The sequence below is a fragment of the Nomascus leucogenys genome, chromosome 19 (genome assembly GCF_006542625.1).
Source record: "Nomascus leucogenys isolate Asia chromosome 19, Asia_NLE_v1, whole genome shotgun sequence".
In the NCBI taxonomy this organism is placed as follows: Eukaryota; Metazoa; Chordata; class Mammalia; order Primates; family Hylobatidae; genus Nomascus; species Nomascus leucogenys.
This window is the reverse complement of record NC_044399.1, coordinates 68,638,349-68,664,055: the sequence shown is the minus strand read 5'-3', so window position 1 is coordinate 68,664,055 and position 25,707 is coordinate 68,638,349. Positions and strand designations below refer to the sequence as shown.

The 25,707-nt window shown below is 52.3% G+C and overlaps 1 protein-coding gene across 2 annotated transcripts in view; it reads left to right on the top strand.

Moving 5' to 3' along the window:
- The window catches only part of NTN1 (netrin 1), a 221,445-nt gene that overhangs the window by 138,811 nt on the left and 56,927 nt on the right, over positions 1-25,707 (top strand). For both annotated transcript variants that reach the window (XM_030800343.1, XM_030800344.1), the window contains exons 3-5: positions 4,601-4,789; positions 21,877-22,026; positions 25,013-25,066. In XM_030800343.1, coding sequence (XP_030656203.1) covers positions 4,601-4,789; positions 21,877-22,026; positions 25,013-25,066 — 393 coding nt within the window. The remainder of the gene's footprint in view (positions 1-4,600; positions 4,790-21,876; positions 22,027-25,012; positions 25,067-25,707) is intronic.

Here is a 25,707-nt window from a genome sequence, read left to right as displayed (position 1 = left end):
CCCTGCCTTTTGATGTTTGCCTCAGAGTTTTCTTTTGTGTGACCAGTTGTTTAGGAAGAACCTTTTGTTGGCATAAGGTGCATATGAAAGAGAGCTACCAGCCCCCAGCTTCCTCCTGAGGTGGGAAAAGTGGAGGCTGAGCTCCCAGAAGGGGCTCAGAGGTTAGGGCAGGCCCAGCTGGGAAATGCAGGAGAAGGACATTTGCCTCCAAGAAGGATGGGATGATGCTGTTACCAGGCCTTTCCTGGTACAAGGGAGGCCTGAGGAAGTGAGGCCTGGGTGATCCTTCCAGATCCCTGTCCCCAGGCAGGTGTTCCAAGTCCTGTAATTTCTGTGCTTGTAGGAAAGATTTAGATTCTGACTGTAGTCTAGGCCAGCTGTTACTTCCAGTGATAGGGGTCTTTTCCTCTGAGCCAGTGGACCAGGAGCCAGAAGGGCAGGCTTCCCGTCCTGGGCCCCGCATTTACTGGCTCTGTGGTCCTGGGCTGGTTGGTCATTTCACCTCTCTGAGCAGGCCCCGTCACCCTTGTCTGGCAGAGTGAGTCCAAAGAGAGTGAGTGTGCGCAGGCGTGACAGTCATCTGCAGGAGGGTAAGGTGCAGCTGCAGCCTCTTTCTTTGCACTTGGTTGAACTCAGCCCTGGGAACACTTGCTGGAGGACACTTAGCAAGGCTCTGGGATTCATCCCCTGGTCTAATTTGGCCTCTGGCTGTTTTCAGACTGGGGCAGGAGCTGTCTTTTCTCCTGCATCCCACATTGCTTTCTCTAGGGCCCTGTCCACCTCTATTTGTAAATGAAATGACTAATGGGTGAGTGACTTGGCAGTGACTCTAGGAAGAGCACTTAAAGAAGCTTGTCGTAACATCAGAGAGAAAAATTAAAGAGGCACATGTTTTTCTAAAGATCACAAATTAAAGTAACATGTGAATGAGAAACTTTAAAAATATTTACAGCTTATATGGCAGAAAAGACAAACGATGTTTAATCCTCCTGATCACTAGACAGCATGAAAAAAGTCCACCTTATTTGAAAACTGGGCAAATGGCATGAACAGGCAATACACAAAAAAGAAATATAAATAGAAAAACAATACATGGGGAAATGCCCAACCTTCCTAGTAATCAAAGACATGCAAATTAAAATCGTGTGTGTGTGTGTTTTCTCTCAGACAGAGTGCCCAAGATTTTTTAAAAAGAATGCTGATACCAAATGCATATTATTCTTTTCAAGCACGTGGTGAAATAGGAGCTCTCATATCCTGCTGGTGGGTGTATAAGCCAGTACAGCCTTTCTTGAGGGCAGTTTGGCAGTTTGGAGCTAATGTTAAAAACACGTAGAAGGGCTGGGTGCAGTGGCTCACGTCTGTAATCACAGCACTTTGGGAGGCCAAGGTGGGTGGATCACGAGGTCAGGAGTTCGAGACCAGTCTGGCCAACATAGTGAAACCCCGTCTCTACTAAAAATACAAAAAATTAGCCAGGTGTGGTGGCAGGCGCCTGTAATAGCAGCTACTCGGGAGGCTGAGGCAGAAGAATTGTGTGAACGTGGGAGGCGGAGGTTGCAGTGAGCCGAGATCACGCCACTGCACTCCAGCCTGGGCTACAGAACGAGACTCCATCTCCAAAAATAAATAAATAAATAAATAAATAAATAAAAATATAAAAACATGTAGATTCATAATGCAACCCAGTTATTCCATCTAGAGAAATTTGTGCTATAACAGTCATTGGAGCAGAGCACAAATAATGTATGTTCAAAGGTGGTTCAAGGTGGTTACCTTTATGTTCAAAGGTAGTTAACATTTATAATAGTGAAAAATGGGAAATGACCTATAGCTGCCCAACCCTGGGAGGTCCTTCTTTTAAATGCCTCCACTTCCAACTCCAAGAGGCCCACTATGCATAGCCATGCAACACAGTACCAGAGGAGTTTTATTTTTTAGTTTTTAATTTTTGTGAGATAGGGTCTTGCTCTGTGGCTCAGGCTGGAGTACAGTGGTGGCTCATGACAACCTCCACCTCCCAGGTTCAAGAGATTCTCCTGCCTCACATGCCTGACTAATTTTTGTATTTTTTAGTAGAGACGGGGTTTCACCATATTGGCCAGGCTGGTCTCAAACTCCTGGCTCCAGGAGATCTGCCCACCTTGGCCTCTCAAAGTGCTGGGATTATAGGTGTGAGCCACCATGCCCAGCCCGGACAACTTTTAAACATCGTGAAGAACAGTATTTGACACAAGAAAATGTTCATTATGATGAAAAAAAAAAAAAAAACCCACAAAACTAGATGTATAAAAGTATGATCTATGTTTGTAGGAAAGAATTAAATAGCTCCACAACTGAACAAATGTTAATTAAAGCCTAAAAGGAAAGATCTCTGTAGCAACTGTGGTTGGTAGAAATAAGAGTGTGTTCCTTTATCTTCCTGCTTTTGTTTTTTGAGTGCATGAATTAAATATATATTTATTAGGTTGGGTGTGGTGGCTCACACCTGTAATCCCAGCACTTTGGGAGACCAAAACAGGCAGATATCTTGAGCCCAGGAGTTTGAGACCAGCTTGGGCAACATGGTGAAACCCTGTTTCTACAAAAAATTAGCTGGGCGTGATGGCACATGCCTGTGGTCCCAGCTACTTGGGATGCTGAGGTGAGAGGATCTCATAAGCCCGGGAGACAGAGGTCTCAGTGAGCCAAGATCTGTGCCATTGCACTCCAGCCTGGGCAACAGAGTGAGACCCTGCCTCAAACAAAACAAAACAAAAAAACCCAACATACATTTCTTTAGAAATTCCATAAAATGTCATTTAGAACACACTGAGCGTGAAACCATGTTATGGAGTGAACAAGAAGAGGCCAGACCTGTGCTGGAGTAACCCTGGCCTGGGGTTGGAAGCCTAAAGAAGAAGGCAGGTGACAGGCAATCCTGATGTGGCACAAGGAAAGCTGTGTGAGGCCGTACTGGGTGCCCACAGCAGGCTGGTGGGGTGGAGCGGGGCTGGGAAGTAACATTGGAACCAAGACCTGGGGGATGAGAAGGAGGCAGCCAGATAAAACAGGAGTGTCCTGGGAGGAAGGGAACAGCATGTCCAGAGCCCCAGAGGGGCAGGCGAGGGGTCCTTGCACATGGCTCTAGAAACAGACCAAAGTTTGGAATCGCTGGAAAATAAAGAGTGAGGGGCTGAAGGGCGAGGCAGGACCAGCTTATTTGGAGCCCTGAAGGCCATGCTGAGTGCTTTCCACTTGATCCCGATGGGCACCCTCAGATTGGTGCTTAGAAATCCTGCTCTGGGCTGAGTGCTGTGGCTCATGGCTCTCATCCCAGCACTTTGGGAGGTTGAGGTGGGAGGATCACAAGGTCAAGAGTTCAAGACCAGCCTGACCAACATGGTGAAACCCCATCTCTACTAAAAAGACAAAAATTAGCCTGGCGTGGTGGTGCACACCTGTAATCCCAGCTACTCAGGAGGCTGAGGCAGGAGAATCGCTTGAACCCGGGAGGCGGAGGTTGCAGTGAGCCGAGATCGGGCCACTGCACTCCAGCCTGGGCGACAGAGAAAGACTCCCGTCTCAAAAGCAACAAACAAACAAAAAGAAATCCTGCTTCTGCTGATCATGCTGAGGGGAGCCTGCGGGGCTCAGCTCAAGCCACAGGGAACCCGAGGGCAGGATGGTAAGGAGTGAATGATGTCGGGCAGGTGACTCCGGGTTCAAGTGGAGACCCCAGACCTGAAGCTGGAAATACTGATTTGGGAGTTGGGAGCACAGAGATGATGAGTGGTGAAGGAGACAGACCGGGAGGGTGTGGGGGTGGGCGGGGAAAGGGAGCTGAGTCCTGAGCAATGCTCATGGGGAGGGAACAGGTGGAGCAGAGCCATAGCGGACGATGTGGGGGTCCTCTCCCCAGAGCAGGGCTGGGCAGCCTCCGGAAGCTGGACAGGTTGAGGTGCAAAGAACGATGGTGTGCAGGCCCCAGAGTCCTCGGTGGACGAGGAGGAAGGGGAGAAGGGGAGGCCGGGCTGGCAGCAGGGGCCTCAGTAGTTTGCTCAGCTGCTACAACAAAGTGCTACGGGCTGGGGGCTGGAACACTAGACGTTTATTTCTCACAGTTCTGGAGCCTGGAAGTCCAAGATCAAGGTGTTGGCAGGGTTGGTTGCTCTGGAGGCCCTTCTGCGTGGCTTGCAGGTGGCTACCCTCTGGCAACGTCCTCACGGGATCTCTCCTTCGTGCACATGCGTCCCTGCGTCTCTCTGTGTCCTCATCTCCTCCTCTTACAACGACACAGCCATACTGGCATAGGGCCCACTCTGAGGGCCTTGTTTTAAGACTCTATCTCCAAATACGGTCACATTCTGAGGTACTGGGGGTCACGGCTTCAACATAAGAATTTTGGAGAACCTCAGCCATGGTACTGTTACGTGCCCAATAAATGCTTACGGGTACAAACAGGAGGAGCCGAGGAGGAGCTCCTGGAGCACGAGTCTGCCTGCCTGGCTCTGCTAGTGGAGAAGGGAGGAGGTGAGGGGTGGGGTTTCTTTTGACGCTCATGGGTGCCTGTCCTCCCCGCGCCCCTGTGGCTGACACCTCTCTCTGTCTCCCCCTGCAGCCTGTAACTGCAACCTGCATGCCCGGCGCTGCCGCTTCAACATGGAGCTCTACAAGCTTTCGGGACGCAAGAGCGGAGGTGTCTGCCTCAACTGTCGCCACAACACCGCCGGCCGCCACTGCCACTACTGCAAGGAGGGCTACTACCGCGACATGGGCAAGCCCATCACCCACCGGAAGGCCTGCAAAGGTGGGCTACACGTGGCGGGGTGGGGGGCTGGAGAGACCCTGGGAACATCAGTCCTCCTGCTCCTTCCTTGCTTCCTTTTCTATTTTCTTCCAGTCTGTGTACAAATTGGCATTGACTGAGGTCATCTCTGTCTCTCTCTCTCCCCCTCTCTGACACACACACACACACACACACACACACACACACACACACACACAGGCCTCCCTGGTATTTGGAGGTGTAAGCCAAAACAAAGGGGTGATGGAGACATGGCTCAAAGGAGAAGAAGGAGAAGGTGTGATCCCCTACAAGGGTGCAGGGCTGCGGCCGCCAACACCTCTCTCTCCCCTCCCCCTCCTGGGCTTCTCCTCTGCACAGGTGTGCTGCATACCAGAGGGCCGCGAGTCATGTTCACCAGGCTTACCGTTGGGACAAAGGACTCTCTTTCACCAAATGCATGCAGACACACTTCTTTGGATGTGTGTGCACCGCCCCTCACTCCCCCCGAAACACACACACACACACACACACACACACACGTACAGTCACAGCGAGGTTGGCAGTTTCAGGGGCAGGGTCTCAGAAGGAACATTTAATCCATCTGCAAATAGCTTTACTTCTCAGGACAAAAAAAAAAAAATTAAAAGGAGACGGGAGACTATTTTCGTCCACTGAAGCAAGCACTAATGTTTTAACTTTCTGCTGTTTGTTTTTCTCGTACCAACAAAAATGAAGCAATGGTCAGATGATTCAGAGAAGTTGATGAAATGCCAGGGAATTCAGTGATGCTGGAGGGTGAGAAGTGGGGCCCTCCCACCCCACAAAATCTTTTGGGAATTCCAGGAACCAGGGCTTTCCTGCTGCTACACTTGTGGCCTAACGCCAGGGCCTGCCATGAACATGGCTTCCCAAGAAGATATTTACCTCTGAGGATTCATGGGCAACACCTCGGCATGGGTGGGGTCCTGACCTGGACTTGTGTAGACCCTGACACGCCAGGGTCCCAAGCCGTGGCAGACAGGCCCAAGTGGTGTGCTGCAGGAGAGAAACCCTTCTGTGGCCACTGCTTAGCATGTGGATGAAGCAAAAGTATCATCTTCTTAACAGGAAGTCCACCAGATGTTGGGCACTTGTGTGCAGGACTGACTACATAATTTGCAAGGCCCAGTGCAAAATGAAAATAGGGGGCTCCCAGCACTTTGGGAGGCCAAGACGGGCAGATCACCCTGGGTCAGGACTTCAAGACCAGCCTGCCTAACATGGTGAAACCCCATCTCCACTAAAAATACAAAAATTAGCTGGGCATGATGGCTTGCGCCTGTAATCCCAGCTACTTGGGAGGCTGAGGCAGGAGAATAGCTTGAGCCCGGGAGGCGGAGGTTGCAGTGAGCCGAGATAGCGCCACCACACTCCAGCCTGGGTGACAGAGTGAAACTCTGTCTCGAAAAAAAAAAAAAAGAACATCTTGGGAAAAAAAAAAAGTAACAAAGTAGGGGGCTTCTTATTCCAAAGCTATTAAGAATTTTGAAACAAGGACAGCAGAGTTTCAACCAAGCTGGTGCCCTTCTGAGCACGGGGCCCATGAATCCAACCCAGCCCTGCTTATGTGGAACACTTTTCTCAAAATAAAATAAACAGGTTCCCAATCTGTCTCCTCCAGGAGAAATCCCTTTGATTTCAAATGCACCGGCATAAGTAGAATGGCTCCCTGGGTCAAGCAAGATGTCCTTCTGTGTCTGCGGACTTACGGCTGCCTCTGGTGGTCGCCAAGAGAAACATGAGCAGAAAGGTAGCTGGGCTGTTCCACGTTTTTAAAAAAATCACGGTTTCAGGTGAGAATCCCCCAGAAGACTGAGCAGAGAATGAATGGGAAGGTGGCCCAGGCAAAGGGACCCGAGAAACATCTGCAGTGCCAGAAAGGTGTGACCAGGACAAGCCCCGGGAGAGATGGCTTTGGGCTTCCAGAGAACATAGTTGGAAGGTATCCAGCTCCTTTGCCTGTGCCCAGAGTGTTTGTTGTCTCTCTTTTACAGAAGAAATTGAGGCCAGGGGTCTTGTAAACAGCTGGCTTGCACGTAGATTTCTTGGGAGTTCAGCCAAGAAATTTTACCCAACAGCGGCCACTCAGGTGGGCAGTCCTGTGCCTGAGAGTGAGAAGGTCTGGGTGAGAAAGGGCACTGGTCACTTCCTGTCATGCCAGTTTCTGCTGCCTGATTAGAAATGCATGTTTTCCAGAGAGGTAAGAAGGGGCAGGGCCCTGGTCACCTCCACCTACCCCCTGTTGCTGTGGGCAGGCACAAGAGCCATTTGCAGCCTCTCACCATTCAGACTGAGAGATGTCAGGAAGCCACAGGGTCCCGGGAACCCACAGGCCATTCTCCAGGGCTCTGCCACTCTGGCCGAATGGCATGATATTGCCCACCTTCCTTTACTGGTTTCTAGGAGGGTCAGATGCAAATAAATGAGGATGTGTTCTTGTTTTATGAGTTACAACATTTTGGCCAGCCTAGGTGGCTGTGTTTTCCTTCCCAGCCCTGGACAGCAGCTGCCCTGGCCTTGGTGGGAACTCTGGGAGAATAACTCACAGGATGGAAAAACCTAAGGGTGGATTCTACTCAGAAGACACAGGCAAATCCTACTGAAGAAATGTGGCAGGACAGGGTGGGACTCTTAGTGCCTCTTGACTGGGGAGGAATGACAGTGTTTGAAGGAAACTGCCATCAGATTGGTGAAGAAAGACAGTGCTTCAAGGAACTTGTCACCTGATTGGTGAAAGAAGACTACACTTAAAAAAATTTGCCACCTGATTGGTAAGGAAAGACAGTGCTTCGAGGTTTCTGCTTTCTGATTGGTGAGTAAAAGCATTGCCCAGAGATCTCTGCTTCATGATTGGCAAGAAAATATCTGCTCTCTGATTGGTGAGCAAAAATTTGACCCAAGAAGTCCAGCCATCTGATTGGTGAGGAAAGACATCTCTGGAAAGTCCAGATCTTTCCCCTCAGCTCTTTCCTTTCCTGGTGTCATGCTCTTATGGGATATGGGACACTTCCCACCAAAAAGAGACCCTGAGATCTTGGTGGGAACCATCGTTAGGAGAAGTTCAGATGCCGGCGGGATGTGTACCCTTGAGATCTTCACACAGGGGTCTCCCGGTCAACCCCCTTCCACCACCACCACGAGCGCCTCCTGCCTTGTATTCTCAGGGCCAGATGGTTCGAGGAAATGGTTCCTTGTGTGGAAGCACTTTTTCCTCAGTATTTATCTTTGACAGTTTGCTCTCAGAGGCTTCTGAAATTTTGTATATGTGTTGCTGCCCCCAGGCTCCGTTTTTTTTTTTTTTTTTGAGATGGAGTCTCGCTCTATCATCCAAGCTGGAGAGCAGTGGCGCAATCTCGGCTCACAGCAACCTCTGCCTCCCAGGTTCAAGCGATTCTCCAGCCTCAGCCTCCCAAGTAGCTGGGATTACAGGTGCACACCACCACGCCTGGCTAATTTTTGTGTTTTTAGTAGATAACAGGGTTTCACCATGTTCGCCAGGCTGGTCTCGAACTCCTGACTTCAGGTGATCTGTCCACCTTGGCCTCCCAAAGTGCTGGGATTATAGGCATGAGCCACCGTGCTTGGCCAGTTAGGCCCCATCTTTTGAGATTGACTTCCGTGAGCCCTATCATAGGCCTTCAGGTGAGGGCTGCACTTCTTTGCTTTGTTTCAGATGAATTTCACAGAGGAACAGGGACAAAGGGCAGGGGTTCTTGACTCCCAAATTGGCTTGGGAACGGCCTCTGGGGCCTCTTTACCCCAGACTTCTCAGGGCCTGGGCAGGGGGCCGAGGCCACCCATATACTGCTGGTGATTGGCTTACTCTGGACCTTGTCCAGTGTAGAACAGGGGTGGACCCAGACAAGAACAGCCTGGAGTAAGGGCATCAGATTCCAAACGTTACTATGGAGTTGCCCCATTTGGGAAGTTTCGTAGCAACAAATTTGTTGAGTTCTTTCTCCCTTCCCCTGGTTTAGAAGCAAACCAGAGCTGGCAGGGTTGGTGCGTACAAAGGACTGTAATAAACATACCCAGGGAACAGGCGGCTGCACTCTCCAGCTATTCAGTGCGATTTCACAGCACTGGGACGGCCTCGTTATGGTGCAAGCTGTTATCCTATACAAAGTCAGATGAGATAAATTTCTCCCTTTTCTCCGCCGAATGGTTTGTGAATGATACTCGTCTTGGAGTCTGTCAAAAGACAGGAGGTTTTGTTTACCATTTGTCTTCTTTATGGACCTTGGGGGCTCTTTCTCTTTAGAGCGGGCAAAGACGACCAAAGACGACGTTGCTATTTAACCATTTCAGCCCTGCCCCCATTGATAACAATATTAATTTATCATTTTTCCAAACCATCTGTGATGGATAAAGACATTCCAGGAGTCTCCCATGAACCGAATTGTGATGAGAATTAAGAAATTAACCGCTGCATCCAGCATCCCCATACAAAGGGCTTGCATTTCCATCTCACTGAGCTGCCTGTTTCCTTCTCTCATTGTTTTTCCCCCCTTCAAGCCCACAGTTCGTGTGGTTGAATGAAGGCTAGAAAGGTGCTTGAGTCCCAAGCAAGAAGATGCAATAATGAGCCGGGGCAAAAGCATGCAGTCATCCTCACATCTTTGCTACGACGTTCTTGCTACTTCCGTCCACCCCTTATTTCTTCTGGCAGCTCAGCCAAGAGTTGCTGGATGGGGAGGAAATGAACACCACGGTCTTGCCCCCTCTGTTTCCCTGGGCCACTGTGTGCAGGGGACTCCCCGTGACTTTCTTATTCGTGATTCTCCACCTTCACTGTATAGCATCATCAGCATTATCTGTCTGTAACTTATGCTGTGACTCTCACCCTTGGCTGCACATTGGAACCACTTGGGGAGATTTGAAAATACTGCCGCCTGGATCCCACCCCCAGAAATTCTGGTTTAATTAATGGGTCCAGATGCGATCTGGGCATTCGGAATTGGAAAAGCTCCCCTGGAGATTCTAATGTGTAACCAACACTGAGAACCGCAGAGAATAAGAAATGAGGATAGTGAGTTGCTCTTGGTGGCATTAAGGGAAGACTTGTAGGCAGCCTAGACCCCAGGTTTATTCTTTTGAGGAGAGAGATTGACCATCAATGAATTTAAATGTATTTTTTATGATTCTCTTGATGAAAACTGGGAGGGTAGGCATTTAAATTTTTTAAATTTAAAAATCCTGGCCGGGCACGGTGGCTCACACCTGTAATCCCAACACTTTGGGAGGCCACGGCAGGTGGATCACCTGAGGTCGGGAGTTTGAGACTAGCCTGACCAACATGGAGAAACCCCATTTCTACTGAAAATACAAAATTAGCCGGGCATGGTGGCGCATGCCTGTAATCCCAGCTACTTGGGAGGCTGAGGCAGGAGAATTGCTTGAACCCCGGAGGCAGAGGTTGCAGTGAACCGAGATTGCGCCATTGCACTCCAGCCTGGGCAACGAGAGTGAAACTCTGTCTCAAAAAAAAAAAAAAAAAAAAAAAAAAATCTTACCAGGCAAGGCAGAGAACTTAGCTAGTGTAGCCTGATTAAGGTACAAGATTAGACAGTCATCAGTGCCAGATAGTGCTTGCATGTGTGTGCGTGAATATGTGTATTTAGATCAGATCATTTGTGGATTTATTCACAGCACAGCAAAGTTCCTGGGCCCCCACCCTTCTTGGTCTTCCTGTCTCTAAGGCATTATCCATCCACCCTATAAAAGCCTTGGGCACCCTTTCAATATGTGGGTCCCTTGTCACATTTCCATTACCTGTATTTACACTTTCATGTTTTTTTGTGGGGGGTGCAGGGAAAAGGGTTGGTCATCTGAGGCAGGAAGGTACTTAGTGGCTGGAGTGGCTCCAGCTTTGAGGACAGAGACCCCAACGCAAGGAGTGGCCTTCATTATGGCCAGGTAAGGTTAGTACCTACTGGGAGAAACTGACACCTTAGATACTGCATTTGGGAGAAAGAATTCCCAGTGAAAGAGTCTCACTCCAACTGTGAGCTGTGTGGATGCATCTTTTCCCTTGGGAGACATGAGCATCAAAAACCTTACCTATGTATTTGGCTCCATGTTCAAAGTCTATAGGGTATCAGATAAGTCTGGTGACCTCTCTAGACCTCAGTCTCCTCATCTGTGGGATTATGTTCAGGTTGCTGGCCTCTGAATCCCTTCTAGCTTTGACATTCCACATTCCACATGCTTCTTAAGTAGTCAACCTCTTAGGAGAACCTGATACAATAGGACAATTCTTTGTAGCAGTGAAGTTTGTGATCTGGTGACTCAGAAAAGCTGGTAGAGCCAGGAAATTAGGTGGAGGTAGTTTTATTGCAGTCTTTACAGATGAAAAGGTCCCTGATCTTGTGACTCGGCCCATGTGACACACTGTGCCAAACGGGGTCTTCCTGGCCCAGCTGTGCTCATTCCCTGGGCGTCCTTGGCCAGTCCACGTTTTCACCTTCCTGGATGTGAGTTCTCTCATCTCTCAGGACCACTGTTATCCCCAAATGCCACATAGAAATTCCTGGAGGATTGGCTGGGCACTGTGGCTCACGCCTATAATGCCAGCACTTTGGGAGGCCGAGGCAGGTGGATCACCTGAGGTCAGGAGTTCGAGATCAGCCTGGGCAACATGGTGAAACCCCGTCTCTACTAAAAATACAAAAATTAGCCGGGCGTGGTGGCGTGTGCCTGTAGTCCCAGCTACTCGGGAGGCTGAGGCAGGAGAATCGCTTGAGCCCGGGAGGCGGAGGTTACAGTGAGCCGAGATCGCACCATTGCACTCCGGCCTGGGCAACAGAGCGAGACTCCATCTCAAAACAAAGAAAAATAAAAAGAAATTCCTGGAGGATATCCAGGGGTTCCTGTGCTGGAGCAGAAAAGACTCCTGATCATTGAGCTCCCCAAGTTAGTGGAAGTTCTGGGTTTGGCCAGAGCGTCAAGGGCATTTTACTTGAGGAAATAGTGTCTTTCCGGCTTTTGTTGCCAGGAGAGCACTTGTGGGTCGGGGGGCAGGTGGCACGGGGGTAGTAAACAGGTTTGGGATGCAGAGCTTTGAAAAGCGTGGAACTTGGCATTATTCAGACCCGAGTTCAGGTTCCACCTCTGGAGGCAAGACACTCTCGGGAGCCTCAGCTTTCTTATCTGCAAATGGGGATCACAGTCCCTCCTCCCTCCTGGGGCTGTGGTGCAGATTAAATGAGATGATGTGGAGGATGTCCAGGCATGTAGCATGCGTTCCATACATGGCAGCTATTATGATTATTTGTGCAAATCAGGGAAAACAGAATCACTAGAACCCTCTGCCATTGTCGGCACACACACAAAGCAGAGACGCTTCCTTTGACCCTCTGGTTGATTTAGTTCTTTCTGTGAGTGGTGGCCCTCAGGAGAGCCGGCCCCTCTTGCTTGAAGGGCTCAGCCCCGGTGTGGACTTGGCAGCCAATTCCCACAAGACTGGGCAGGGCCCCAGGGATTGGCTGTAATGCTGCTGCACACTCTCAGTAAAGGATTTCCGTGCTTTGGGAGCAAAGATGACAAGTCGAAGGGCAGAGATGTGCCCAGCAGCTGCTTGTGGAGACACAGCACAGAGAGGTGGGGGCGGGCTGTGCACATCCAGATTTGGCTCTGGAAGTGCCAAGAAAGACCAGGCAGCATCTGAGGGACTCCTTGATTGGACTGGGACTTACGGCTGATGGGAGGCCTGAGCTGGCCTGAGCTGCCTCACCTGCGGCACAGACATAGGACCCAGGTTCCTGCTCCTCCCCCACTGTGTCATACAGCCCTATTCCTGCCCCAAGCTCTTGTGACACACACACACACACACACACACACTAATACACACACACACTGGGAATCATTTGCAAGACCTGTGCTTTTCTCCTTGGCTGTAAAACAGGTGCAGGAAGACTATAGTTAACTAGATCACGGAGTGTCAAATAACCCAGTTTGGGATTACGGGGCTCCCCTCCCCCCAACTTCCTGCCGTCTGCACCTTGATCCGAAAGTGGCAGGGAAAGGATAGGTTGTGCAACTTGAAACACTTATTCTTTTGTGCCTCGTTAGCAACTGCTGGGGCAAAGGAAAGCATAGCTTCGGAGGAGGTTGACACAGACAGCTGAAATGATGTTTGGGGATTATCTTCAGATTTCAGTGATCCTCCCTCCCTCATTAACACAGAGAATGTAAAGAGTGGAGAGTGCAGGGACATTGGATTGCGGATGACCTAGGATATGAGGGGACTGTCATCCCACCTGCCCCCTCTTTCTTTCCTCCAGAGGTGCAGGGGCAGCAAAATGCCCCCCTCTCTCCACCAGGAAAGGACGGCAGGTTGGCCTGAGTTACATCCAGATTGGTAACAAGATTGTTTGTTCATTTGATTCAGCACATGTTTGTGTAGTGCTTATCACATGCTAGACACAGGCCCTTGGAGCTTGCTTTTTGATGGGAGGTTGACCATAAACAAAGAAGAAAAAGGAAGATGATGACGGATTGTGGCGAGTTACATGGAGGAAAGCAGCAGGGTGGAAGGAGAGCGTAACTGGGCAAACCGTGCTATGAGGTGGCCCTGGAGGGGCTTCCTGCGGACAGGACATCTGAGATGAGACCTGGGGTGTGGGGAGAAAACAGCCACAAGGAAGCTAAGGGAAGAACATTCCAGGAAGAACCAAAGTCTGGAAGCAGGAAAGGGCTTGGTGGGCCCTTGGTCAGAAGGGAAGAGAGGGAGGAAGGGGTGGGAAGAGTCAGCTCCTTGGTGTCTGGAGAGGAGGTGGGTCCTATTCTCAGAGCACTGGAAGGCTGGAAGGAGAAGAGTTAACTGAGTGATGTATCAGGCTCACTTTTTTTTTTTTTTGAGACGGAGTTTCACTCTTGTTGTCCAGGCTGGAGTGCAATGGCATGACCTCGGCTCACCATGACCTCCATCTCACGGATTCAAGTGATTCTCCTGTGTCAGCCTCCCGAGTAGCTGGGATTACAGGCATGCGCCACCACACCTGGCTAATTTTGTACTTTTAGTAGAAAGGCAGTTTCACCATGTTAGTCAGGCTGGTCTCGAACTCCCAGCCTCAGGTGATCCGCCCGCCTCGGCCTCCCAAAGTGCTGGGATTACAGGTGTGAGCCACCGCACCCTGCCAGGCTCACCTTTTAAGAAGCTCCTTCTGGGCCGGGCACAGTGGCTCACGCCTGTAATCCCAGCACTTTGGGAGGCCGAGGCGGGTGGATCATGAGGTCAGGAGATCGAGACCATCCTGGTGAACACGGTGAAACACCATCTCTACTAAAAAAAAATACAAAAAATGAGCCCGGCGTGGTGGTGGGAGCCTGTAGTCCCAGCTACTCGGGAGGCTGAGGCAGGAGAATGGTGTGAACCCGGGAGGTGGAGCTTGCAGTGAGGTGAGATCACACCACTGCACTCCAGCCTGGGCGACAGAGCGAGACTCCGTCTCAAAAAAAAAAGAAGTTCCTTCTGTAAGACAAGCCACAGATGAGGAGAAGATACTTGCACATCCCACATCTGATGGAGGACTTGAATCCCAAATATGTAAACGACTCTCAAAATTCAACAACAAGGAAACAAACAACCCAATTAAACATGGGCAAAACACTTGAACGGGAACATCATCAAAGATAAGCAGATCACAAATAAATACATGGAACGTCCTTAGTCATTAGAGAACTGCAGGTTAAAACCACCATGAGGGCCAGGCGCGGTAGCTCATGCCTGTAATCCCAGCACTTTGGGAGGCCAAGGCGGGTAGATCACCTGAGGTCAGGAGGCTGAGGCAGGAGAATCACTTGAACCTGGGAGGTGGAGGTTGCAGTGAGCCGAGATTGCACCACTGCACTCCAGCCTGGGCAATAAGAGTGAAACTACATCTCAAAAAAAACCAAAGAATTTGGCCGGGCGCGGTGGCTTATGCTTGTAATCCCAGCACTTCGGGAGGCCGAGGTGGGCGGATCATGAGGTCAGGAGATCGAGACCACGGTGAAACCCCGTCTCTACTAAAAATACAAAAAATTAGCCGGGCGTGGTGTCGGGCGCCTGTAGTCCCAGCTACTCGGAGAGGCTGAGGCAGGAGAATGGCGTGAACCCGGGAGATGGAGCTTGCAGTGAGCCGAGATCGCGCCACTGCACTCCAGCCTGGGCGACAGAGCGAGACTCTGTCTCAAAAAAAAAAACAAAGAATTTATGCACATGATAAAAACCCGTAAGACTACACCAAAAAAGTGAATTTTACTCTATGCAAATTAAATGATAATAGCAATAAGAAGAAACTCCTTCCCTAGGGTTCTCACACTGTGTCTTTGGGCCTCCTTGTTCCCCATCTCCCATATCTCAAAGCTCTGAACTCAGAGACCAGTCTCCCTGGGTCAGCACTCTCTCCCCTCCCCTGGCCTCTCTGTCTGCCCCCCCCAAAAAATCCCTGCCTGCCTGGTGTCTTCGCCGCCACCTTAATTAGGTCCCCTCCATTCCAGAACGCTCTGCTGGCTTTCCTGTGTTTCTTCTTTTGGTTGCCGATCCTTCACTCCTGTTTTGGGGAGTGGGGAAGAAATGGGTGATTGGACACCTCTTTGTGCCTGACATCATCTTCTCTCCACTGTCACCTCTAGTGAGGGTCCCACCAGGCTTCCCCCAAGAGGCCTGACACCCACAAGAGATATGGGGACCTGGGGAGCCTCTGGATCCTGCTTTTCTCTGAAGGTGCTGGCCCTTGCTGACTCTTTGGACTGTCCTCACTGCACCAAGCATGCTGCTGCAGTCGCCCTCCCTGACCTCCACAGCAGCCAGAGAACAGCCTGGCCCACGCGATGGGGCCTGTCCATAGGGCACTGTCCACCCCTACTTTCTCTGTGGATGACGTCCACCTGTGCAGACTGATCCTACTCAAAGCAAAGAAGACTGTCTCCCCCAGCCCAGGAGGGCCACAGGCAGATGCAGCCCTTTGGCATGAGCTGCAGGCCTTGGAGTCGCATGGAGCCTCACAGTTGGCTCCAGGGATCAGCCCTCCCTGGGGAAACTTGGCAAGATTTCCACATTCACTGCTGGGGCAATGTCCCGGATTCAGGGCAGGGTAGTGTCTCTGTCTGTTGCATTCCTCTGTCCCTTGGAAGTCTGTGAGGACTAGGAAGGGAGTTTCCCATCAGACTTTGGGAGGGATGCCTTCAGCACTTGCTGTGTGAGCCCTTTCTTCTGAACTGGAACAGAGGGCATCTCCTGCATGCTGTACCGGTGAGGAGGGGGCTGCTGATGGGGCCGGCCTCCCTTCTCTGACCTTGTACCAGCCTTCCGAGGGCTCTTAGGACCTGCAGCACTTCCTGCTCAAGGCTTCTGCCAGTGCCCTTTTGAGAACAGCCCTCAGATGGTCTGTGAGCTGTGAGACCTGTTGGGAATCAGAGCCAGCAGGGGCTCTAGAGATCATGGAATCCGAGAGCTGCTCTGCTGGCCTGTGGGGGTTTTGGGGACCCTCAGAGGCATGGCCTGCCATGGAGAAGGTTTTCCTCTTCCAGCAAAGGTGGTGACTTCCACAGGGAGCCGGGGGATGAAAGAGCTGATTGGTGGAGTGGTGGGGTAGTCTTCCTTCCCATGAGTACAGGACAGGCCTAGGAGGGTCCTGGAGAAGAAGATGCTTACCTGAGGCTCCACACAGGTGTGTTAGTCAGTGCAGGCTGCAAAGGTGCCTCAGACTGATTGGCTTAAACAATAGAAGTTTATGTCTCATAGTTCTGGAGGTTGGAAGTCCAAGATCAAGGTGTCAGCAGGGCTGGTTTTGTTCCAAGAAACATCTGCTCCAGGCCTCTCTCCTTGGCTTGCAGATAACCGTCTTCTCCCTGTCACTGCACTCATCTGTATCCTGATGCCCTCTTCTAATAAGGACACCGGTCATGTTGGATCAGGGTCCACCCCAGTGACCTCACTTTAATCGGCTCTTTTAAAGCCCCTATGTCCAGATACATCCAACTTTGAGGTACTGGGGGTTAGGGTTTCTGCATCAGCATTGTGTGTGGCAGGGAGTACACAGTTTAGCCCATAGCACAAGGTCAGGCCAGAAGCTAAACTTCAGGACTGGCCAGAGGCCTGGGTGGTGGCTGTGGTGATGTCTGAGGTGAGGGTGGGGCTGTGGCCGTCGTGTTTCCCCTGTCCTACCTGAAGCTGCTCCAGAGGGGCTCATGCCAAGCTGGCTTTCCTGTCCTCCATGGGCACGTGGCCTTGGATCACTGCCATTTGAAGGTCCTGCCTGACCTCAAGAGCCCCTGGAGCCAGAGTCCTCATAAAAAGTAGCCAGACCTCTGGATAGGAGCCCAGGACAGACTTCTGGAAAGCCTCGGTATGTGCTTTAGTGGAGAGGGAGCCAGGCTCAGGAGTGTGTCTCCTCCCTGGCAGAGCCCAGGAGCCTTCAGGGATCCTTTCAGAGAGTGTCAGAGGGAGTGGGAAAAGGCAGCTACTTGGGCACAAGAAGCTGAGGATGAGAACAACCTGCCATCCAGGTCAGCTTTGCCAGGGCTCTCGGAAGTCCCTGGGTACCCCCTCTTCACCGACAAACCAAATCTCAACAAGATTCTGGCACCATACAGGCGGGTGCTGGTGCAGGCAGGGCCAGTGGTAGAGGTGTGCGGAAGGCCCGGTGTGCCCTGCAACAGGAGCCCTTTCCCCTGGCCTCTTGCCAAGACACTGGGGAACAGCAGCAGAAGGGGTGATGGTCAAAGGGTGGGGGCTGCCACCCTGGTTCCTTTGGACCCAGCAGGGAGACAAAAACCTTAGCCTGTTAAGTTGTAAGTCACTTCAGTGGGACTTTAGAGGGAGACCCCTGTCCTTACAGATGAGCCACCGGTGGTCCAGAGAAAGAAAGGCACTAACCCAGGGTCACTGGGAGGGTGGGGGGCCAGACCTGGATCCCCTCTTACCCGTCTGAAAGCACGTGGGTCACCTGAGCTGTCTGTCCCTGTCTTGTGACCCAGAGCAAGGACTGCGTGGGTTCTCTGCTTCACTGGGAGGCTGTCCAGCCTGCCGCGTTCATGGGAAACCTGATCCTGCCGTGTTCTCAGGGACCTGGGCTTCTGTCTGGCCTCACCTTTCTCTTTATGGAAAAAATCCCCGGGCAGATTGTTTCCCATGGCCAGGTGCTGCCTGCTCCGTGCACACGGGGTGACCTGCCATGGAAGGGATTGACCTCCCTCTGAAAAAAGTGGCTGACTTCCAGGGACATGGGAGCCACCCAGCGGCTTCCTGTGGCGGAAGATGTTCTGACCCAGACCACATTCTCAGAGGAATTAGGGAGGCTCTCTCTTTGTCTCCCTCACCGGAACCCCCAACACCTCCCCTGCAAAGGAAAAGACCTCCAACTCACCTAACTGCCATCTTCTCCCCAGCTCACTCCACACCTCCCCTCCCCTGCCCCCTGTGGCCCTGTGTGTCTGTGTCTGTGTGTGGCTTTGTGGATCTGAGTATATGTCTGTGCGTGGGTGAGTTTGTAGATAAGAATCCATGTGTTTGTGAGTCGATGTGTGTAGATGAGAGCGAGGGAGGGAGAATTTAGTAGGAGTCTGCTTGTATCTGTGTGTTTCTGGGAACATGTGTGAGTCTCTATGTGTCAGTAGGAACTTGGATGTGTCTGTGTCTGTGTATATTTCAGGGTCAAGGGACCACAGCAGGATGCTTTTGACGTTCTCTTCCTCAAGGCCAGGGCCTGAGCCTTCCCTTGGGCTCAGCCTCTCTTCCTTTGGCACTGCCAGTCACGTTCTCCCTTTCCAGGCCATAGTATGGCATTGTCATCTGTCAACTCTCCCTACACCTTGAAACTCAGCCTTTGCGCAGGGTATAATGGGGGCCATCTCGATTTGTGAATTTTTAGGAAAAGTTCTTACTTTGGGGTCCTTTGGCTGGGGATTGAGAATGAATTCCAGGCAAGTCTGTTAGGATTGCATTGGGTACAGGTAACAGAAAACCCACTTCATATTATAAGATAGGAGCTTATTTCTCCTTGCAGAACAAGAAATACAAAGGAGGCCATTTAGAATGGTAGTTCCCTCAGAGATCCAGGCCTTTTCCACCTCTCCACACAGCCCCCGGCCTTCTCCTGCAGTTGTGGTCTCCTCTGTGCTGTCATGCACATTTCAGAGGGCTGTTGCAAGGACCAAGGGATTTGACACGTATGAGAGAGTGTGGATGTGCTAAGGAGTTTGCAGGAGTTGGCACGGGGCGGCTACTGCTGAAGAATACTCTGCCTTGGGTAGCCCCTTTGGGACCCTGATTGCCTCCCTTCCTAGAACAATGATCTGCTGGTGGGGAAACACAAGTCAGCCTGCTGCCTTCGTAAACCAGAGGAATAGGTCAGATTCTTGCAGAATCTTAGAAAGATTTGGAAACCCAGGAGCAAGCATCAGCTCATTTTGAACCAAAGGGTGGGCCCTTAGGAAGTGCCTGCTGCACACAGCAGACACGGTGGCCCTGCCATTACCAAGGACGGCCCTCACTCTGCCAGACCTCAGCTGGTGCCAGGCCAGGCAGCTAAGCAGGTCACCGGCTGTGAGGAGCCGTGGGGGAGAACAATGCACCATCCTGACTCCACCCAGAGTCTGCTCTGGGTCAGCCGCTGCCAAGATAAAGACAACCTGGGCCAATGAGGGTGTCCACGTGTGACTTGGCTCTGAACGTGCAGTGACCGAGCAACCTTTGGTGACCTCCCTTCAGCCACATCCAAGGATCCAGAAGTTACTGGTGCACAGCTGTGTTCCGTCAGCTCGGAGGGGAGAATGTCTTGGCACGAATCTTAGGATTACCAGCTGGCTAAGGGAGGTCAGCCGGCCTGAGCCCCTGATGCTCACGCTTGCATCAGGGGCTTCGAAGACACGAGGAGCCTGTGCTGTGGCCCTTTGCATTCGCACGGCGGACTTAGAGGCACTGCCCATGCTCCATCTCCCTTCCTACCACGGACGAATTTAAGAGACCATAGGGAAAGGTCAGAGGCCCTCTCCAGCCTCCCCTCTTCGCCGCCTCCTCCTCTGCACGTCTCCATGGGCCGTCAAGGCTGGATCTTTTCTTACTGTTGAGTGAAAAAGACAACAGAGAATGAACTTGAATTTAGGGTACATCTAAGAAGACAATTTCCTAACAAAAGGCATTACTTCTGGCTGGGCGTGGTGGCTCATGCCTCTAATCCTAGCACTTTGGGAGGCCGAGGCGGGCAGATCACCTGAGGTCAGGAGTTCAAGACCAGCCTGGCCGACGTGGTAAAACCCAATCTCTACTAAAAATACAACAAAATTAGCCGGGCGTGATGGTGGGCACCTGTAATCCCAGCTACTCGGGAAGCTGAGGCAGGAGAATCGTTTGAACCCAGGAGGCAGAGGTTGCAGTGAGCCGAGATTACGCCATTGCACTCTAGCCTGGGCAACAAGAGTGAAATTCCATCTCAAAAGAAAAACAAAACAAAAATGGCATTACTTCTATCTATAAGAAGTAGTAGCAAGACTGGAGCAGTTCCATCTGCCTCACAGGCAGGGAGCCCTGTAGGCTGCCCCCGTGCCAGGGCCTGTGCCCCCACCCTCCTCCCACCTGATGGGGGCACCCCCAGCCCCGGGACCCTCACTCCGAGTGATTCCAGGAGGTTTTGCATGTCCAGACACAACTTCAACAAACAATTCCTCACATTCTTCTCTCCACCTCCCTCCCTCCCTCCCTCCCTCCCCCTCCCTCCTCCCTCCCTCCCTCCTCTTCCTAATTCTCCTCATTGGCCACTCCTGGGCCCGAGGCCAGCTGGGCTGGGAGAGGCCGTGTTTTGAGCCACACACTCCCGTGCTCACGCCCAGCAGTGCTTGCTGGGAAGTTCTAATCTGGCTCCTTCAGAGTCTCTGCTCTCACTTGCGTTCTTGGGTGTTTTGGTCCTTTTGGAGGAGGAACACATTAGCAGCCATGAGGGGACACCTGGAATTGCTGCAGGACGCCTTGCTGCAGACTCCCCACCTCCAGCCTCCGGGACGGGGCGTGGGCAGGACATTTGCCTCCTTCCTTCAGTCTTCCCCTTCCCCACCAAGCTCTGAGGCCACCGCCCAGCTTCAGGGAGGCAGAACTTAGCAGGGAACGCTGGTGTCCTGTGCCTACAGGTATAGCTGTTCTTGCCCTGAGCATCTGTGTTGGCGGGATGTCCTCCTGAGGTCCTGTGGCTACTCTCTTACCGGAATTGGCTTCTTAGGACACAGCGACAGAGCCTCCGTGAAGCATGACAGGGTGGGCAAGCCCACCTCTCCACCCTTTCAAGCCCAGGAGGAGGGTGGGGGGCCTGCTCTGTGGAGCCATAGTTGCTGGCCTGAGAATCCCGGCCTTGCTTCACCTCCCACCCTGGCCGTTCCCTTCCTGTGAGGCTCTGGGAGTTTCCTTTACCTCTCCCGTCTTTGTTTGCACATTTAATCAGGGCTTTAAGCTAAATGATCACCCTGACCCTTTCTAGTGCTAGTTTATGGGTTTTGTGATTCAGAAGGCTGCCTTGGCTGCCTGGCTGCAAAGCAGGGTCAGGGGTTGGTGGGGGGGCAGCAGCTGGGGGAGCCACCCCTCCCCGTGACTTCCCTCTAACCTGGCAAACCCCAGAGCTTCACCAGGCCTCAAACCCCACTCCTCCCACGCCCTGGGTTGGCAAGAAAACTTGGGGGCAGGGAGCTGGTTGAGGACAGAGTGAAAACGCGTAAGCTGACCCTGTCAAGGGAAGGTGTATCCCCCCCATCCTGACTCCTCCACCCAGGTGTGGTGAGGGCTGCGGGATCTGCCTTCCTGAGAAGGTATTTGAAAGCCTTCCTCCTGGGCTTCCAAAGGGCTCCCGCACTTCGCTTTCCTGCTGCCAAAGCAGTCTCTTCAGGTCGGTCCATTTTGGTTTTTATTCTCCGTTTCCAGGTAGGTGGGTGGCCAGTGTCAGAGCTTCCGGAGTGCGTTTGGGCTTGGCTGGGCCTGCTCCCTATCGCTGCTCTTCCTCCAGGGCAGGGTCCATGGAGGCAGCCCTGGGTAGGGAAGGCTCTGGGGGGATGCACTGGCCCCTTCTCCCTTGTCTGACCCTCCCATTTTGTGTTCTCTGCAGCCTGTGATTGCCACCCCGTGGGTGCCGCTGGCAAAACCTGCAACCAAACCACTGGCCAGTGTCCCTGCAAGGACGGCGTGACGGGTATCACCTGCAACCGCTGCGCCAAAGGCTACCAGCAGAGCCGCTCTCCCATCGCCCCCTGCATAAGTATGTGTGGGGCACCCTGCTTTTCAAGTCTCTGGCTTTGTGGGGGACAGTGAGCTTTTGAGGATGCTAGTCACTGATGTTCAGTGGGTTTTTTTTTTTTTTTTTTTTTTGAGAGTCTTACTGTGTCGCCCAGGCTGGAGTGCAGTGGCACGATCTCAGCTCACTGCAACCTCTGCCTCCCAGGTTCAAGTGATTCTCCTGCCTCAGCCTTCCAATTAGCTGGAATTACAGGCGCAAGCCTTCACGCCCCGCTGATTTTTGTCTTTTTAATAGAGATGGGATTTCGCCATGTTGGCCAGGCTGGTCTTGAACTCCTGACCTCAGGTGATCCACCCACCTTGGCCTCCCAAAGCGCTGGGATTACAGGCATGAGCCACCGTGCCTGGCCCATTCAGTGGGTTCTGTCACCAATGTGCATTCCTGCATTCAAGGCCTCATGCTCAGTGAGTCCACGCGGGAGACCCCCCAAGCTCATAGAGTTCTTGCAGAAGCCACTGGGGGCTAAGCAGAGCCAGCCTGTCTGAGGCTGTCCATCCTGACAAACACTGAGTTTCCTGTTTCTGGGGAAAAGCAAGCCCCTCTCCTCAGCACTGGCCCCATTCTCACTGTCCACCTGGACCCTGGATCTGGGTAGGCCCATTCCGGGAGTGCTGCTGTCACTATTGCCGGAATGCCGGCATTCCCTCTGCCCCTGGTGGGTTCAGAACAGAAAGGACGGACAACCCAGGACCTTCGAGAGGAGCTGGGCAGGGCTTCCATGCACGGCACCTGTGGCCCTAATGAAGGATGATAGCAACCCTGAGGCGTTCCACACAGCTGTTCACAGGGGCTCGCTAATAGCAAATGACCAGGGTCCAAGCCTCGGTAGAGGGGGCTCAGCACCCATCCAGGGCAGAGCAGGTCGAAATGGTTTCACAACAACCTCCAATTGTCAGCCTCACAGTTTGTCAAAATCCTTAAATCCTTCTGTCCATCCAGATTCTGCAAGGTGAACATTTTTAGACAGCTGGGAGGAAATCTGGGGTTCAGAAAACACGGGGGGAAAACTGAGGTCTCTCTTCTTCAGGGAATTAGGAGTTCTCAGGTTGCTCAGAAATGATTGGAACCAACATTTCAAATCCCCAGGTGGAAAAATCAAGCCAAGACACGAGAGCTGGTATTTCTAAATCAGAGGCTGAAGCCTTGGGAACTCTCATTTCCCAGCCTGTGCCTTCTCCCCTCCTCTCACAAAGGGCGGCCGATGCCTGGCGAGGGCATCACTCCCTACGTGGACAACCTGGGGCTCCATCCTGGAATTTTTGCTTGCTCTTCCCAAGGGAAGAGCTACAGGTGCCCAGACAGTGCCTGGGGGACTCGTGCCCTGTTTTGCCCCAGCTTGGGCAGCCATGGGCCCTGCGTGTGCATCCCAGAGCCAGGCTGACCTCGGGCACTGAGGTTGGGTGGTCACAGTGACTCTGTGGCCATCGGCTTTGGCTCCATCTGTGGACTTGCAGGATTAGACTGGCCCATTCAGGTGTTGCCTCCAGGATGTTCCTGCTGGGACCAGGTGGTGTTTTAGGTCCAGCTTCCTAATAACCCATTGTGACAGGGCACCTATGGGCTGTCGTTGCTAATACAGTCGCCTGGGAGCAAGACTTGACCCCAAATTGAGGGCTGTGTCCCCCACTTCTTCTTCCTAAAGGAGCAGAGGATGCCTCCGGTGCCTCTCAGATTTGCCCCCCCCCGGCCTGAGTAGCCCATGTCCATCCACCAAGCCTCAAGTCCTAGCTCATCTAGAATCTAGGAGTCAGAGTTTTACCGCAAAGAATCAGATGGTGGCTAGAGTCAGTGGGGCTCGTGGTCACTCACCAGGGGAAGTGAGTCCTTTCCTCTTAGGGACTTCTGGTCCATGGTTTGGCCTTGTCCAGAAAGAGGAAGCCTGAGCTTCAGTGCCAGGCTGCTGAACCGATGAACAGCGGGGACTGGCTGAACCACCTCTCCTTTCTTGAACGCAGGGTGGGGTCCGGGAAGTAGTAGGAACCAACTGCTTTTTAAATATTTATTATTATATATACTTTTTGAGACAGGATCTTGCTCTGTTGCCCAGGCTGGAGTGCGGTGGTGCCATCATAGCTCACTGCAACTTCAAACTCCTGGGCTGAAGGAATCCTCCTGCCTCAGCCTCCCGAGTGGCTGGGACTACAGGTGTGTGCCACCATGCCTGGCTGATTTGTTTTATTTTTTGTAGAGGCAAGGTCTTGCTTTGTTGGCCAGGCTGGTTGCAAACTCCTGGCCTCAAGCCATCCTCCAACCTTGGGCCCCAAATGTGTTGGGATTACAGATGTGAGCCCCTGCACCTGGCCAAAGTGCTGTATTAGATGGAGAATAATCAAAACGATCACATGCTTTTATGAGGCCTGTGGATCTGCACTCTCAGTCCCATTCTGCCCATTAAGAAAATGCCTTAGCGCTTGAGATGTGAGGCTGTAGGAACCTGGGCCGTGCTGCCAACACTTCTCTGCACGTGGGAGAAACCTTTCCCTTTGGGCAGGTTCCCAGCCCCTTGCGTGCCGTCCTGCCACGGATCCTTCTCCACCTGTGAGTTGAGCTTAGAGATGAGCAGGGCCCAGGTAGCCACATCACGATAAGCAGAGTGTGACCTGGGGAAGCCTCTCTCCATCCCCCTCAAGGGTGGAGCTGAGTTGATGCCAGGCCCGGGGGTGGGGACAAGGCCAGGCTCTGTGTTGCCGCCTCACTCATGCCTTCTCTCCACGCCCGCCTGCCAGGCGAAAGGAGAAAAACCCTGTGTGCCCAGGATGCCTCTGCCAGCTTCTGCTCTTCTGACTTTTCTCCTCCTGAGCCAGGGAGTGGGAAACGGAGGGGAGGGTCCCAGGAAGTTGGGAGGAGTCTGTGCTGGGCTCATTCTAAAGTCAAAAAATCATGTCGTCTTACCTTGTTTTCTCTCCACCACTCTCCTCCCCTCGCCCTCATCTTGAACCTCACGAAGAGATCCCTGTAGCGCCGCCGACGACTGCAGCCAGCAGCGTGGAGGAGCCTGAAGGTAAACCGCCGCCTTCGCTTCTCATTTCCCGTTTTTGTTGTTTGGTGAGGTGGTGGGGTGGGTTAACGGGGAAGGGGCGTTCGAAAGCCCAGACTTCTCTAACCACTATCTGGGCTCTGCTCCGTATGAGTGGCACCCCTCGGTTGCACTGAAGAAGCTGGAGCTATAGGACACTATTTTGTGACTTTCCCTCTGAGAATCAAATGGAGGAGATTTTAATGGTGCCTCTCTCCCAAGCCTGGAACCCTAAAAACTGAGCTCCTCCTACTTGTCCACCAGCTGCCCGCCAGCCCAACACCTTAACACCTTCCAAGCTGAGGGCCTGTCACTCCTTCCTGGGGCTGCAGAGAAGGAAGGAGCCAGATGCTGGGGATACAGAAGGAGGCTTGGGCACTGGGGTGCACAAGCAGAATGCGGGGGGGCCGGGAGCTGGGCGTGGGGGAGAATCACATCTTCATTTTCATTCGCCTCTAACTGAAAATGTAGCATTTCCTCCACGGCAAAGAGAGGTCGCAGACCGCAGTATGCAGCCGAGCCTGCACCTTGGTCACTGGCAGAAGTCACAGCGGTTTACACATCACATTCTAGCTGGTGCAGATATCATAAATATCGTTCATGCTGGTTATTGCTTCTCTAAATGA